The sequence below is a fragment of the Phalacrocorax carbo genome, chromosome 17, assembly GCF_963921805.1.
Source record: "Phalacrocorax carbo chromosome 17, bPhaCar2.1, whole genome shotgun sequence".
In the NCBI taxonomy this organism is placed as follows: Eukaryota; Metazoa; Chordata; class Aves; order Suliformes; family Phalacrocoracidae; genus Phalacrocorax; species Phalacrocorax carbo.
In genome coordinates, this window is record NC_087529.1 from 6,939,991 (window position 1) to 6,956,376 (window position 16,386).

At 55.7% G+C, this 16,386-nt stretch overlaps 1 protein-coding gene across 1 annotated transcript in view; it reads right to left on the reverse strand.

Moving 5' to 3' along the window:
- The window catches only part of CLUH (clustered mitochondria homolog), a 42,058-nt gene extending 26,088 nt beyond the window's left edge, over positions 1-15,970 (reverse strand). The window contains exons 1-2 of the mRNA XM_064468259.1: positions 15,775-15,970; positions 1,041-1,237 (exon numbers count right to left, since the gene is read on the reverse strand). Of these exons, the coding sequence (XP_064324329.1) occupies positions 1,041-1,237; positions 15,775-15,892 (315 nt within the window). The 5' untranslated portion in view covers positions 15,893-15,970. The remainder of the gene's footprint in view (positions 1-1,040; positions 1,238-15,774) is intronic.
- Positions 15,971-16,386: the final 416 nt, after the last annotated feature.

Genomic DNA, 16,386 nt, shown 5'->3' on the forward strand with positions numbered 1-16,386 from the left:
GCTAGGAGGACTCAGGGTAGTTTACATAAGCTGCTGTAAACAACATGGCCTGCTATTATTATTAGCCTATTAAAACTAACAGGCAAGAGGATTTAAAAGAGAAAAAAAGCTGGGTTGAGATACAGCTAGTTCCACAAGGGATGTAATTTCACTGCACTCTCTGCTGGTCTTCGGGAGATAAGACTTCCCACTGGGTTCAGACTCCAGATGTCTCCCCCCAAAATGAGAGATACTTCATCCAAGCAGTTTTCAGTGAAGTATCAAGCTAAATCTGAATATCAGCTAGGCATGTCAAAGCCCGTCCTGATCTGGCAGCACATGTCATTGTCCACATGGCACACGCAGAGCTCTGCATGCAGAGGGGAAGTGGAGACTGCATCGTTCCCTTGATCTTCAGGCTGGTGCTTGAGCATCCTGAGCTGTGCTAGCGCCTGTCACTGTACCAAACCCAGGATAGCCCGAAGGAACATCATGCCAAAACTGCTGGGCAAGCAAGGGATTTTCCTTTCCCGAGAGTCAGACCCAGCAATCATCTTTTCATACCCCTCCTTTAGAACAGCCCAGAAGTGGGAAGACCATTTCCCCTGTGCTCATTTCCCTCTGCGATGGACAAGGAGCGGCTACACCTCAGCTAATTCCCCCTCCCCTTGCTCCACACTTGGGATCTGGAGCAAAACACCCTCCCCGACCTTGCAAAGCCTAAGCAGGCCTAAGCCAGACAGCCTGTTGCTCACATCTCCTTTCTTCCTTCTTCTCTAGAAGCTACTGTCAGGCAGCTTCCCTTCTGTACCCTCCATGCTTTGCTGCCTCCTTCTCTACTTAATCCCATCAGAGGACAGATGAGTCGGGGAGCTGTGAGCAGCCTGAAGGTACTGTCCAGGCCATGGGGGCTAACAGGGGCCTTCCTGGGCACAGTCCCTTGTTCCCTTCCCTGCCTGGCTGAAGGGGCAGGACTGTGTGTGCCCTGACTCAAACACTTCCCGCCTCCTCCTTCTCCAGTGCCACCTCCATTCCCCTCCCCAGCCAGCAAAGGGAGGTACCTGCAGGGAAAAGGGCTCTATCCCTGGCGCGCAGATCTTGACAGTAAATCCCGTGTCCTGTATGACAATGACCTCCTGGTCATTCCCATCTTCTCCGGGGTCAGCCTCCTCGTGACCATTCTGCCTGGCATCCTTCTCGCCCTTGAGGCTCTCGTGGGGGCCGCTGCCATTCATCAGTGCCACGCCAGATGGGTGCTCTGGGTGAGAAGAGAGGGATTTAGACAAGGTCTGAGCAAACAGACAGTCCTCTCCAAGTGGCTGGAGAGACTGGTTCAGACAACACCACCATCCTCTGGCCTACCCAAGCGAGCCATGGGTTAAACGGCAGCAAGAGTCTTTTTTCTGCACTCAGTGTTTACTAGACATAGGTATGCCAGGCCCTTCCCCTCACAGTATAATTAACATGCTCTCGCTCGCCTGTGGGGTTTGCATCTTCCACAAACCATGTGTGGAGAGGGGAGGGAAGGAAAGCAGGAAGGATGGGTCAGTGTACAACACTTTTAATTAAGAGGCTTCTTAAGACTAAGCTGAAAGAAATGGGTGTGTGGTGCTTTGTGTCCCGGAGGCAGCTCTAACCTCTGCACCAACATGTTACACAGCTCCTAACATACCTCCTGGTACACTCCTGTTCAGCCAGGAGAGAAGGGAGGGGAAAAGACGACAGTTGCATTGCTAAGCTGCACGTCACGTGGGAGCCAGGTTACTCCACAGGCACACAAACAGCTCCCACGCCCCTGCCTGCATCTGGCCACCCTCTGCATTTCCAAAATACTTTGCAGAGATCCCATGGTGCCAGGGCGAGGCTTTGCCTAAGCAATTTTATTCAAGAAAAAGGTGACGACATTTTAAGTGCTCATTTAGACAGATGCGTCACAGGGACGGGGAGCTCTCTGCACCTACTTCACCGCTCCCACAATGGTTTGTTTTCTTTTCCAGTAAGGCGGATAGTGTCAGAGAGCTGATAAGATCTAAGAAGCTACAGGGCTTCTAGAGCAGCCTACACCCACCAAACCGGGCTGGGGACCACGCTAAAGAGGATACACTGCGTTGTTGGACTGAGGTGCTGCCAGGGTAAGCTGCAGTCATGGAAAGAGCCACTGATGACAGATGTTGAGGGAAGAGACCTGCTTGTCCCCAGCCAGTGAGCAGGGCACCCCTCTGATCTGCCCACCACTGGAAGGCAGCAGGCATCGTGCCCCGCTGGGTGCATTCACAGCACAGCTGTCCAGTCCCAGCTGTGCACAGCCAGCACACCTGGCCGTTGGACCCCCAAAGTCACATGTGGTGGTTCCAGTTTGGTGCTCCCAAGCACCTGCTTGCAGGCAGTGCAGGCCGGGGGCTTCCCTGGGCACTGGGAACAGCCTTTCTGAAAGGCTGCACGGGGTCAGGGTGGCTCAAAGCCAGGATAACACCCCAAGGCTGCTGAGCACCAAGATGCAGTCCTCTAGCCAGCTCTGCCTGGCAGGTCTCTTTCCTCCTCCTCCTCACCTCCTAGCAAGGCATCAGTCCCAGCCCCAGCAGCGCTCCGGGGAAGATGGCAGCTCAACCTCCATAATTTCTGAAATGCAGGCTGGCGCTTGAAGACCTAAAGCTATCACGGCTAGTTCTCACCTATCAGCCCCAACTGCTCTGGCAGCCCAGAGAAGTCGCTCGACCTTCCCCATATATAAGAACAGAGATGGAAATGCTATATCCCCTTGCACACCTCTGGAGCGCAATATGGGGCTGCAGCAACAAGCCCCGCTGAGGTGTCCCCAGAGGGTCAGACTCCTGCTCCAGACTATGACTGCCAACAGCAAACCCGCCTCAGATATGACTGTCACAGCTGAATTAGGACACGGTGAAAGAGCAAGAAACACAAGGAAAGCACACCTGTTCCAAAAGGCAGCAGGTAACAGAGCTACCTTAAGCTCTTTCAGCATCTCGGCAGCTGCTGCACATGTTCCCTGTCACTTGTCCCTAACATGAGCTGTTCATTTCTTTGACAGATGAAACCACAGGCAAGCCAGACAAGAGGCCTGGCACTGGCTCTAGGAAGCTGCAGTCGAGGAAGAAGAGTTCTACACAGGAGTGCCCCAAGAGACATGGTTTCCAAAAAACCACGCCATGCCCAGAGGGCTGGGGAGAGCCCCCCGTCACACCCTACAGCCAGGACAGCCATGCTCCTGGACTGCCTGGGGACGAGGGAGAGCAGAAAAGCTACACCTGGGGCTACCAGTACCACAGACAGGATGATCTGCCAGGCTCCAGCGCCAGGCTTGGTCCAGCCTCTGCCCACCCAAGCAGGGCAGGATCACTGAACTTTTGCTCCTGCCAGAAAGGAGAGGCAGAATTTAGCTAGAAGGAAGGCTGCAGCACTGACTGAAGACCTAACAGCCCATCTTCAAACATTGTGGCAGCAGCCACAGGCAAAATCCAGGCACTACTGCAGCTGTGCTGCCCACCGCCCTGAGACCCCAAGTCTCCACCTATCCCTGACCAAGAACCTTTTCTGACAGCGTTGCAGGTGCCAAGCTTGAGGTGCTGCTTATGAACAGCTGACTTCTGCTGGCAGGTGAGGTGTGGAAGGAGCAGCCCGTGGGATGTGCCAGCTCCTGTCTCTCTGCTGTTGCTCCCAGCCACGTCGCCTGTCCCAATGCTCCAGCAGTCTGCCCTGTGCCATGCTTCAGGCACACTCCTGTGTCTGGTAGTCATGCTAAAGGCTTGATCAAGGATGGTTTCCAACCACCCGACTCATCAGCAGTAGCAAGGTGGGCACTGAAGATACTTCTGTGCCACAACAGCAGGAGACTCCTGAAAAGGACACTGCCATCTCTGAGTAAATGTGACTTTGGTTTATGTCTTTTTTTCTAACCAAGATCCAGCGGAGAAGGTGCCTCCATAGCAAGCATAAATTAACTGGCCAGCTTGGAGCTGGAAGTGGGGAGGAGGAAAACCGTGCATAGGGACTAACCAAACCAGAACGAGACAGGCTTCACGTGAGAGCTGAGCAACCCATGCACAAGCTGGCCTCAAGCACAGCAAACACCTTTAGCTGCAAAGCAAAGCAAGACAGGGAAAGCTTGCATGAAGCATGGAAATTACTAACCAGGACCACACTTCTGCTTTTCAGTACTCAGTGGTACCAGATTCCCAAACTACGGATTGTTTCAGAAATTGGAAGACCGTTTCTTGTCTACAGAAATACAAGATGTTCACACTTTCCATCCCTCTTTCCCTACTTGAGTAAAGACAGGGCTGGTACAGTTCTGCACTGTGACAGAGGAGACATGTAGAGGCAACACCTTCATGTCTCCTTATGCCAGAAGATCTAGCTCCAGCCAGCACTGTACCAAGTTTAGAAATAAAAGTTAAGCCTGGACGAAGAAAGAATGGCTGTCCAGCAGGTTGACCCTCTAATTTATGGCCAGCAAAGGTTTTTCAGTGGAGTTTTTACAGAATGGGTACATTTTGATGAAAACAGCATGTTTGGTTTCAATCCCAGCTGACGGCAGCGCAGGGGAGCCTGCCTGGAGGATGTGCTGCCTGCTGGCTGCTGACTCACCCATGTGTGCTCTCCCCACGGGGAAGCAGAGCTTCACCCGCCTGCCGTAAAGTGGGTCACCGGTTCTTACCGCCTGCTGCAGACTGGCTGTGCCACGGCCTCAGCAGCGCCAGCAGGGAGACAGAGGCAAAAGCATCAGGCACTTGATTTTAGCACATTCAAAACAGCAGCAAGAGCAACCAGGACACCTGAAAGACACCTGCAGAGACCTCTCTCCTGTTACTCACTCTCCGTTCAAGCCCCAACCGGGCCAGCAGCTGTGTTTAGTTGCAAGCTCTCGCCTGCAGGAGAAAGCGCTGCGCGATGCACCTCGGATGGTTTCACGGAAGGCGGCTGAGTCACAAGGAAGTGGTCCCACCCGCTCCAGGGGCACTATCCGGCCGCTCCTCCCGCTTACCGCCTCGCTCGTGCTGCCGGAGACGGAGCAGGGAGATCCCTCCTGGTACGCGTCAGCCTTGAGACGCGGTTTTGCGGTCTCGACCAAAGGCCGTGACCTCCAGGCTCCCCCGTCATTCCAAGGGATGTGCCAGCATCCCAGCAAGGACCCTCCTCCTTTCGGCCCTTGGTTTGTACCCGCAGGCGCGTCTGAGGCTGCTACGTTCTGGCTTGCGCTGGCTGGCAGCCGAGCTGTAACACGATGTTCTCATTGCTACTCAGAGCACAGCGTGAACAAACCCCAAGCGCACACAAGACTACAGCATCAGGAGAACAGGCAAAGCAAAACACTGAAGAGGGGAGGAGGTGGTGCAGAAACTACCTCACTGGGAGGAACTGACCACCTGACTGCGGCTCACACCTGGTAGAGAGGGTCAGCAAAAGGATTAAGTTTCATCTTTGCACCTGGACAAGTACACACGCCAAGGTGACAGGCCCTGTTTTAATCACACTTCCTATTTACAGTGAGCCTGCAGAGGTGGTGGACACCTCACGAACCTGACTGGTCAGGATCCCAGCATGAAAGAGGATGCACACCTGAACCTGAACGCTGCTGGCCGCATACAGCGATAGACAGCACAGATCACGGGAAGTTTTAGTTACTAACTAATGTTCAAACAAATTTTCTAAATCTAAGTCAGTCACTAATCTTTTCAGTCACTTTTTTTTTTTTAAATGATCAGGTCAAAATGGTGGCAACATTATGTTGCTGCAAGTCAGCCTGATCTGGAGAGTCAGGGAAGCAACAGTACCAATCCCATGGTCTGCTCTGTAGAGGTGTTTCCCTCCCCAACGTTTAGTAACAGCAGCATTATTACAGACACAAAAACTGGAAGTTAAAACCCTACCTTTTCTGTCACTGACTTCAGAAGTGCATTTCTTATTATTGGCTCCAGTGTCATTCTGAGGGCCCAAATTCTGACTTTCCCTCCTCAAAGGTTTTTTGAGCCCTGAGCAGTGTAAGACAGTTTCTGCTCAGTCTCCCAACTAGCTGTGCCTGCAGCCTCACCTCCCACTAATGGGCACGTGGAAAGCAAACAAGGTACTAAACCAGAAACCAAGCAACCAGCTTGGGTCAGTCGCCCTACGCATCCCCTCACACTACTAGGTGCATAAAAAGATAGCATTTGAGTCCACAATTCAGCCGCTGCACAGGGACTGAGCAAAACCAGAATATGGTGATAGAAAGGCAAAATTAGACCTTGAGAGCTGAAAAAATAACAACCTGAGTTTCTCATATCCTAGAAGTCCTGGTGAGGACAAAAGCCACTCCAGCTCAGTTACCATGCGGTGCCACATCAGAGCTGTGCTGTGCTAGCTCGTGGAGCAGCGGGAGAAGAGGGAAGCAGGATGTGGCCAAGCGGCTGCCCCACGAGGGGCTGCTCCCCTCCCACACTGCAGCAACTGGCTGGGCCCCCACTCTCCCCACAGCACTGGAAAGATGCACTGGGCAAACAAGGAGAAGGAACAGCCACAGAGCTGCTGCATCCCTGCAGACCAGGCATCTCCTCCCACCCGCACAAGGCTGAAGGGAGCCAAAGGCTCTGAGCAAATGCTGCTCCGGTCCCTCGCTGCCCCACGCTCCTGTCTGCACTGCTGCAGGCCGGGCCTGGCAGACCCGCTCCCATCCTTTACAAGGACCATGTTTGCAGTCACAAACAAGAGAACGATTTGCTTTATGAATTAAGAAAAAAATAAGCAAAACCCCCTTATACTTGTTTTGTGAACAGGGACAAGGCACAGACAGGTCCCTCTGTGGTACACAGCCCAGGTGGGATACCTCACCACATTCCTCCTTTTCCTTCTGCCATGAAGTTAAAACATCACTTTGCCATCGCTCTCCTTCATCCTGCCCCATCCCATGGGCACACACAGCCACCCACCCCTGTCACAGGCATACAGTGTTTTGGCTACACAAAGCACGACACAGTGCCATTCTGCTGAGCACCTGGAAGCATGAGCTTCTTCTTCTTCCTCCTCTTCCTCTGCTGGTGCTGCTTTGAGGGCAGTGCCTGCGCCTGAGAGACAGGGTCACAGCCTGACCTGCCGCCAGGGCAGGCAGCGGGGTCCATCACTACAAAACCAGTACTTGCATCCTGAGCCTTAGATGACACCTCGCACGGGGGAACAGGCAGCACAACCGTCCCTTGGGCTAGCGACATTTTCCCTGTGCTTGCTGGCAGAGCAGAAGGTGTCCCAGGGCTCCCCAGGGAGGGAGCAGTACCTCTGTGTTTCAGCATACTGTCCAGACCCACTATGGCCGTGTCTAAATGCAAGGTTGCTTGTCCCTCGCCGTGGCCCTGGCCGGCAGGATGTGTTCCAGGGGCTGCATCCCCTGCGTCAGCTGCTGCCACGTGCTCCTCCCGGCAGCAGGATCTATGGGCTAAGCCGCTATCCTCAAGTTTCACGCAGCTTTGGCAAGCCTCAAGCAACTGAACATGATCAACCAGCCCTGCCGGCCCTTCCCCAAGGTCGGCTGGAAGGACAGCCACTGCACGGGATGCCTCTGCCTGCTGGAATAGGTCAGCAGCGCCAACTCTGGGTCTCAAACAGCTTTTACCACAGACCGTCACCATTCCTTCTTCGTCCTGGGCCTCGGATAAGTCTTGGATGTATTCGGTGCACTTCTGCAGGCTTCCAGTCACCGCTTCACTGGGGATGATATCCGGATATGGCCCAGCAGACCGGGCAGCTTCTGGCATCTCCGGGCAGACAGCACAGCTTGCAGGAGGCTTTGGTAAGAGGGGTGACCTCTCATCAGGCGAGTTAAAACTGCGCGTCTGGAAGATTAGATCGGTGACATGCCTGCAGCAGTTTGCAAAAAGGCTGTTCCCCATGATCACAAGCAGCCTGGCTCATACAGCACCGGATTAGAAAAGTTAGTTTTGTTTGCACACATATATTGCAGTCCCCACAAGGCAAACTCCCACGTGGCAGCCCTCGCCCTCTGCAGCCAGGACCTGCTCGTCTTCTCACGCAGTCAGCGCCTTCTCCAGAGAAAACTCCTACTTGGCCCCAGGGCGGCAGGACACAGCGGACCAGCAACTGACTCTGCACGGTATCCTGTGCACCCCGAGCTCACGTCCCACGAGCTTGCCAAAAATTGGACGCTGGGCTCACAGCAGTTCTCCCAAGGTGCTGTCCGGAGACCTTCATCCACCACGCGTCTTCACCCCTCTCCCTGACCACCGCGCTCACACCACCACGATATCCACGAAGCCAAAAACCAGCTCCCTGCAGCTGAAGCTCTCCTCTCCCCGCCACGCCAGAACAAAACCAGACACGTATCTAACAGGTTCTTCAGGCGCACTCGCAGAGGGATGCCGGGGCAATCGCCCCGGCCCGGAGGTGGTTATAAATAGCTGAATCTCGAGTGCTGCACCAGTGCAGCATGGGACGAGTGCTAGAGCGCTTCAGCGCTGCCAAACCTGTGAGCAAGTGAGATGCATTGAATTACAAGGCGAGGGCAGTTACTATGGCACGCCTGGGCCCAAGCACAGCCATCCATACTAAGCAGGAGAGCACAAAACAGCCAGACAGCGAACCAGAAAGTAGTTTCCATATGAATTTTCTGTCCTCTCACCCTGCTCTGCCATATCAAAAACAAACCACAAAACCACGCACACAGCCCCCTAATACTACTCCTCTCTCTGTGCTAATTTAAGAAATCTCAGCAACCGAAGCGGGATTACAGAGCTGGAGGTTTCTGCAAGCACCAGGTGCCCCGGGGAGGCTGCAGCGAGCAGGCCGCAGCATGCCTCCAGCAAGGCCGCGCCACAGGCGCCTGCTCCTCGCCCTCCCCGGCAGCATCAGCTGGGCATCGCGGCCCCTCACGTGCAGGCACACACCCTGCACCGACGCACACGCTGCTCGGCATTCAGCTACCTGGGTCCCTTCAGTGGTCCCGGTTTCCTGGGACCAGAAGAAAGAGCCGGATCTTTCAAATACACGATGTGATGTGCAAGAGCTGCAGCCTGAGCCAACCGGCCTCAGACCTGCCCGCAAGAGCCTTCGTGTCTGTTAGCAAACCTGAGAACCCCCCACTCCTGGGCAGCCCAGGTTTTGGCACGGGCTTCCTTGGCAAGCCTCCCGAGCACTCAGCACAGCTTCACGGACAGCAAGGGGCACAACTCCACACTGAGCAGAAGAAAATCACGCGCCACATCCCTAGCACAAAAATCTCCAAACTAGAACAAAGGCAAGACCGCACAGTTCATGTGATCGCTCACTCAAGGCCAACACAAATTACACAGAGGACGGGCAATCCCTTCTCCACAGAAGGCCCTGGAAAGGCCAGGAGCAGCCCCAAGAGCCTCTATGCCAGCAAGCCACCTGCCAGGAGAAAGGCAGAAACTGGCTGAAAGACAGAGCAAAAGCTCTCCACAGAAAACCCTGGCTAGCTTCTGCTGTCCTTTTAACAGGAAAAGGAATCTGAGGAGAAGTCTCTCCCACTCCCTATCATCTCAGCTCCTGCCCCAAAAAGCAAGGAGCCCTATGCACTCCATGGCTGCTCCTTTGGTGCAGGAGCCTCTGGGCCTGGAAGCCTTGGAGTCCAAGGCACCCCTTGCCCCCAGGAGCCAGCATCAACCTTCATATCACCTCAGCCTCAGTAATTCATGTTTTTCTAAACTCCTTCAAAAAATCATTAGAAGTATTTACAGCTTCAACTCTTCCTCCTTATCAAGAGACCTCTGGGAAGAGGCAAAAATCTCTTCCCGGAGAAGTCCCTGGTCAGGAGTTCTCATGAACCTGAGCAGCATTTCTTCAACTCAAGCCAAAGCAAGTTCAGAGCAGCACGGTATGTGCTAGCTTTAACACATGAAGGCTGGTGTCAGTATAGCAAATGCAAATTAAATTTTAGCTGAATAATAAATTAAATAATTTAATGAATGTAAGTAAATTGACTAAATGAATAGGCATTAGCTCCAGAGATGGCCCTAGTGGAAATGCTTCTGCAGGACACCCCGGCAGGGGAGGCGGGAGACAGCATGGATGTGCCTCCCTCTACCTCCCCAGCAGAAACCACAGCTTCCTAGAAACTTTCAGCACTTTAGGTACAACAAGCACTTCTTTTAATAAGAGCCCACGATGGAATGTCAGAGCTACTCTACCGCTGTCATTAAACTCCAATTGGTTATAACCCATCTGTGGGTAGAGGTATAAGCACTGCATTTATTTTTCAGTGGCTTTACAACACCAGGGACTGACTTGCACAGAGAGTGCAGCAGGGCTGCAGCATGCAGCTCTTGACGAGAGCCCCAGGCTCGCTGGTCTGGATGCCTCTCCTGCGGCAGTAACAATCCACAGATGGCAAGTGGGGAAATTACTCATTCCTAGCTCTTGTGCATACGCAGTAAAATTTGGCTGGATAGACCTAAACAACTCATGCCACATTCCAGCCTACTTAGAAGTTTGTGGCTTTTCTGTATTCGTATTGATACTGGGACATTTGCATTGCAGCCATGCCCCTGAGCGTTCACAGGGTCCCACAGGTGCTGGCTCAGGCACTTACAAGCCACTGAAATGCTTTGCATTTGGCACTCTGAGTTACCCACTCTGTGCTCTCCACACCTGGGAACTATGTTTAAACCCATTTGTAAACTTTCTATCTGGCCAAAACATTGGAAACTGAGTCCTGCAGCTAGCAGGCTGGGTGACCCTGCTACAACAGCGTGTAATTCAAACATCACAGGAATCAGGAGCAAAGACTAGGACCTAAGGCAAAGTGCAAAGATCAGCACCAACAAAAACATCAACTATGTTAGTAAGAGCACGTTTCTCAAATTTCAAGAGAAGAGAGCCAGATGAAGGAATCATGTTTCAGGCAGATACCGAGAATCAGTCAATGATTCTCCAAGTAATGTATTTTATTCTGGCACATACCTTGGCTTCAGAAAGCTACTGAGACAGCAAGAGCCCAAGACAGTGAACTATCCCATCAGACTTTGTGTGCAGTGGGACCAGCAGAACATCAGGCTTGCAGACAGAAGCAGCCATGCTGGCAGGCAGCAGCTGCAGCTCTACAGTGTCACAGGGAAGACTCTAGTTTCACCCCGTGCTACCACTGACGCCAGTCACCGCAACCACAGCAGCTCTGGAGAAAACTCCACGCAGCACAAGCCTGGAAAGACCAACCTTACCAGTCCTGAGAGCCCCAAGACCTGCCGAGCTGACGGCAGGGAGCTCTGGGTAGGTTTGCTGGGGAGATCAGATGGCTGCAGTGCTGTCCTTAGCAGCTCCTGGTTGCCTTCCTGCATCCTGTGGCACAGATGGGCCGATTAGCCCGCAGCCTCCCACCCTGCCAGTCCTGTGCCAGCCACCGCAGCTGCCCCAGGCCTGCTTGGGGCCGCACACAGCCCCAGGGAAACAGGCTGGGCAGCTGCTCCCAGCGGCTCTGCAAAAGCACGCTGCAGGCGGGAGCCTGGGAAGCTCGCCCATCCTGCAGAAAGCCCTCTGCCAGGGACATCAAGCACCCCATCCTGCCTCGCACGGTACCATAACCTGAGCTGGCACCAGAGCCCACCTTAACCCCAGCCAGACCTGCACACTGGTCTTCCAGGCTGGCAGAGGCTTTGCAGGCTTCAGTGCCACTGACAGTAAAGACAGCCTTACCCCCAGCGCCTGGTCACAGGGTACTCTGCACGACGCTGCTTGCTGACAGGCAGTATCCACATTGCCATTTCCAGCCTCATCTAACTGCAATGGCAGGAGGTTAGCTAGCACAGAGCCTGGGAAGAAGGGCTGGTATCAGGCTAATCCGACTCGCAGGACCTCTAGGCAAGCAGGGCACAAGTCACAATCCTGCAGTTTTACGTTGTGAACATTACACATAGCTACTGTATGGACAGTAACAACATAAAACTCCTCTGAGCCTGCAGCTCCATCAAAGAGTTGCAGTACAGATTTTTCTCTTTAAAGGGAAAGAGAAAGGCAAACTAAGGAAGTGCTTTTTTGAAAAAAAAAAAGTGTGCCAGTACTCTAACATCACTTAGCTGTAGAGAGCCTTACTTCACTGGCCTGCTTCATGGGCTTTTTCCCTCAAGACCTGTCAAGCGACTGCTGAGCACCACAGCAGTTATTTTTTCAGCTTGAGAAAAGAGCTTACTACTGTGAGCATAGATCTATTTTCCCCACTCAGAGAAGTAAGGTCTGCCACCTGCATAAGTGCATCTATGCAGAGTTGTCAAGAAAACACCAGATAACCGCTTGCCCCAGACTCACTAACATTAAAAAGGTAGAATGCAGCAGAAAGCTCAACTGCCAAGAAGGCAGGTGCAAGCTCTACTCTATCAACTGCATGCTTGCAGGGGAGAACCAAACGCTAACCCTTAGACAGCCTTGCTGCTACTAGCAAAAACCAAACCTGATTCCAAAAAGTGACAGCCACTGCCACCATGGCAGTAGCCACACATTGGTTGTAGTCTTTCATTCTCTGTCCAAGCACTGCCCTGGGGACTGGTTTTACTTCTCAAATGCAAATAAAAAAAGCATGAACTTCAGACCTTTAAAGCTTCTAGAAACAACAACTTTCTAGTACAACCAATAGAGCACGATGCAAGAAAGCAAAGTGAGTGCTGGAAAGCTGTGCCAGGAGAGGGGTGTGCTGCCAAGTTTAGTCATTTACAGACGATGAAGACAAACACAGGACTCTGCAACACAACGCTGTTTTTACTGTGAATGAGGCAGTCCTGCGTCTGCGGGTGGATTTATCTAGGTGCATGTTCCTGACCTACTTACTTCTGCTTTTCAGCTGGGAAACCCATGAGCAAGGCTGCTCAGGCAGAGCAGCAAGCTTCCAGTGGGAGCTCAACTCTGTTATCCCACCAGCAGAAAAGTCCCAGCTATGATCCCCCCAGGTTCCCACCCCCCGTCTTGCCACACAGATGCTGAGTTATCACACTCTTTTCCTCTTCTTAGCCTTGTAGCGGTGATCAGATTTCTCTTGCACAATATTCCTTCAATTCTTGCCCAAAGCCTGTTACAACTGCATATTAAAAAACCTGACTGCCAGCAATTCAGCCCTTTCCAAAACACCAGCGAACCTCCAAGGTCGGGCAACAGACAGTGATAGCAGATCCCGAGATTAAGAATCAGTCTTCTGACCTTGTTACTAATGCACAGCTACACCTGCCTCCACAGCAATTTTCCGTTAACACCTGCATTCTCCGCTTTTTTAACAGAAGACATGGCTGAAGAACAGGGATGGAGGGACCTAGCTAGAAAAAGCAACTCTTTGGACAAGGCAAGCATTGAAAAGCATTTTATGGTAGCTGGAAGCACTGCTGAACTTGCACGTGAGATAAACTTGTTCTAAGACAGTGACAAGTGTATGAACAGAAATAATCCGAGACAGGCTGCACACAACGGCTGGCTTTTGAGCTCATGCTAGCTAATAAGAAATGTAACTTAACCCATAACTGCCCCCATCAGAAATCATTACGGGAACCCCAATTGTTCACTTTTTTGTGTGTTTCTGCACTCAGAAGGATGGACTGGCCCCAACAGTTTTGTCTGGCTTGGAGGTAGAGAGCAGCAGTCATCATGTGGAGAAAATCCCCAAGTCTGGATGCCTGGCACAGCAAAAGGGAGCATTTCCTCAGCAAGAAGCCCACTCAGAGAGGGCCCGCTGCCCAGCGGTACCAGCAGTCTCCTTCCGACAAAGCAAAGTGCCCAAGATGGGTGCTCCGCAAGCTGCACGGGAAGGGCAGGTACACCAGAGCAGAGGCCGATTTTACCTGGCAGGAAGAGAGGCCTGGGAACCAGAGCTCCTAACGCTGCTGATGCCAGTGCGGACAGGCTGCCCCCACCTCCCGGCAGCACAGCACCTCTGCCCAGGAGCCATGCGGCTGGAGGCACCGCCTCAGCCCCAGGCTCCTGGGACAAGGGCCTTCCTCCCCCTCCTCCCCAGACCCATGAGGTGCCTGAGCAATTGTGCAGTGCTGAAACACCAGGAGGATTTTTCCACCTCCCTGCCTCCTTCGACAATCAGCTTGCACCCTGAGAGGCAGGGATTACACAGCGTAACTTTTTAACCCAGCTGCTGGCACCGCAGGCATGACGCCTGCTTTAAAAACCGGTGCGCGTGGGGGGAGGGGGAGGCTTCCAGAGCTGCGCTCCTCACATTTGAACTGCATCCAGCCTGCTCCAGCACCAAACACCAATGAACTTTGCTTTAGGTGACAAACTGCAAAAATTCACCTTGCCACCATAAAATCAGGGGAGGAAGGAAGTGGCGGGTCACTCGCTCAGCAGATAGAAGTGCCTCAGGACGAAGGCCAGCCACAAACCACGCTGTTTCTACCCTTCCTTCTTGTATGTTAAGGATCAGATGAAAAGGCTGAGCCCGAGACAAGTGCTCAGGACCATAACTTCCCGAAGACACAATGCACCAAACTCAGCTAAATGCAGAGCAGGGGGCAGCTTCGCGGGGTTGTGCCCAGAGCCCTGAAGCAGGCACTGGGGACGGTCAGGACATGGGACTGCATGTCATCCCTGGCCTGTGCCACTCAGGCTCTGGTTTAAAGCAAGAGCAGCCAGCAAATAATTAGGTAAAAAATGTAATTTCCAGCTGAGGTCTCGAACAAGCCATCTGTCCTTCCCATGTTCTTGCTTTTGAGTATTTCCTAAGAGCTCCTGCATCCCAGGATGCTATCCAGGGTGATCCAACCTTGCGCTACCTAACACAGAGAGGCCAACGTCCACGACGTGGGCAGCACCAGCACCCCGCGTCCGGGTGCGCCCGACACGCCTGGTGCCCAGGATGAGCTCCGTGGCTTGGCGAGGGTTCCCGTAGCCCTCCCCGCACTAGGAGCGGCCGCCGCAGCCCGCCCCGTGCCTGGCGCTACCGGCACCGCGGCCTGCGTGGCGGGCGGCAACGGCGGCTGCTGCCCCGCGGCCGGGACACGGACAACTGCGTTCCCAGCGGGCGGGCCCGCTCCCGCGGATCGCCCGCACCGCCGCGGGGCCCACACCGCCGCCGCTCCGCCGCCTGCGGGGCCGGGCCCGGGCAGCGGCGGGGACGGCCCGGGGAGTGCGCGGGGCCCCGGACCGGCCGCTCCCCCCCGCCGCGGCCGCGCGGTGGTGCGGCCCGGTGAAGGTGACCTTCACCGTGGCCCGGGGCTCCCCGCTCCGCCGGGCCGGGCCGGGCCCGGTCAGGCCGGGGGGCACCGCACGGCGCGGCCGGTCCCCCCATCGCTTCACCTGGTCCCTTTCCCCGGCTCGGCCTCACCGGGACGCGACCGAGCAGCGGGAATCACGCGTCCCGACCCCGCTGCGAGCGCCGCGGCCTCCAGCCCCGGCAGCCAGAGCCTCCCCGGGGAGGCGGCGGCGTCCCCGCCACGGGCTGCGCGAAGCCTCCCCAGGCCGCGGGGCGAGTGTCGGGCCCCAGCACGGCTTTCCCGCATGAAACGGGGGGCCCTGGGCTGGGGACCCGGGAAGCCCGGCCCCGCGGCTGGACTGGCGGGTTGGGCCCGAGCCGCTCCGGCGGGGTCTCCCCGGACAGGACGAGCAGCCGAAGTTAGCAAAAGTGTCCCGGTGGGGGGGTGGCCGCGGCCCCCGTCCCCCACGGCCCCCCGCGACCTCCTCAGCGCTTCCCGGGCGTGCCAGCGCCAGGAAGGGGTGGCGGGCCTACGCCGCCCGGAGAGGAGATGGGCGGGGGGGCACCCCGGGAGCGGGCACTCCGACCCCGCCAGGCCCGTCCCGCGCTCCCCGCCGCCAGGCCCCGTCCCCGTCCCGGTTCGCGGCCGCCCCCCTTACCGGGATGCTGCTGCGTCTCCGCCGGCCTCCTGCCACAAGGGCCGGGCTCCTGCTGCTCGCCCCCCTGCGCGGCGGCCGGCACGGCGGCCGGCGGCATCTCGTCCGCTTTAATGACCATGGGGCCGCGCCGAGCCCCGCGCCCGCCCGCCCGCCGCGAAGGACAGCGCCGCTCCAGCCCCACGTGGTGCGCGCGACCCCGCGCGCCGCTACGGCGCGCCGCCCGGGACCAACCTCCGCGCCCGGCGGCAACGCCTTAAAGGGGCAGCGACCACGCGGCCGGCTCGCCCTACGCGAACCCGGGGGCGGGCTGACGGCTCGGCCCAGCGCCAGGCGGGGGCACGGCACAGGGACGCCCCGCGGGCCCCGATGAAGGTCACCGGCTGCCGCGGCAGCTCGCTCCCGCTCCACCGCCTGCGACCTTCCCGGAGGCCGCAAGGACGCCGGCCAGGCGGGCCGTGCCCGGGGGGGGGTGACAGCACCCGGCCTACCCCGGCCGCAGGCGTGGCACCCCCGGGAGGGCCTGGCAAGGAGGGCCGCGCCGGGCTGAGCCGGTGGCGCGGGCCCTGTGCGCCCTCAGCCCCTCGGGGTATTCTGCACGGTGCCCGTAAAGAC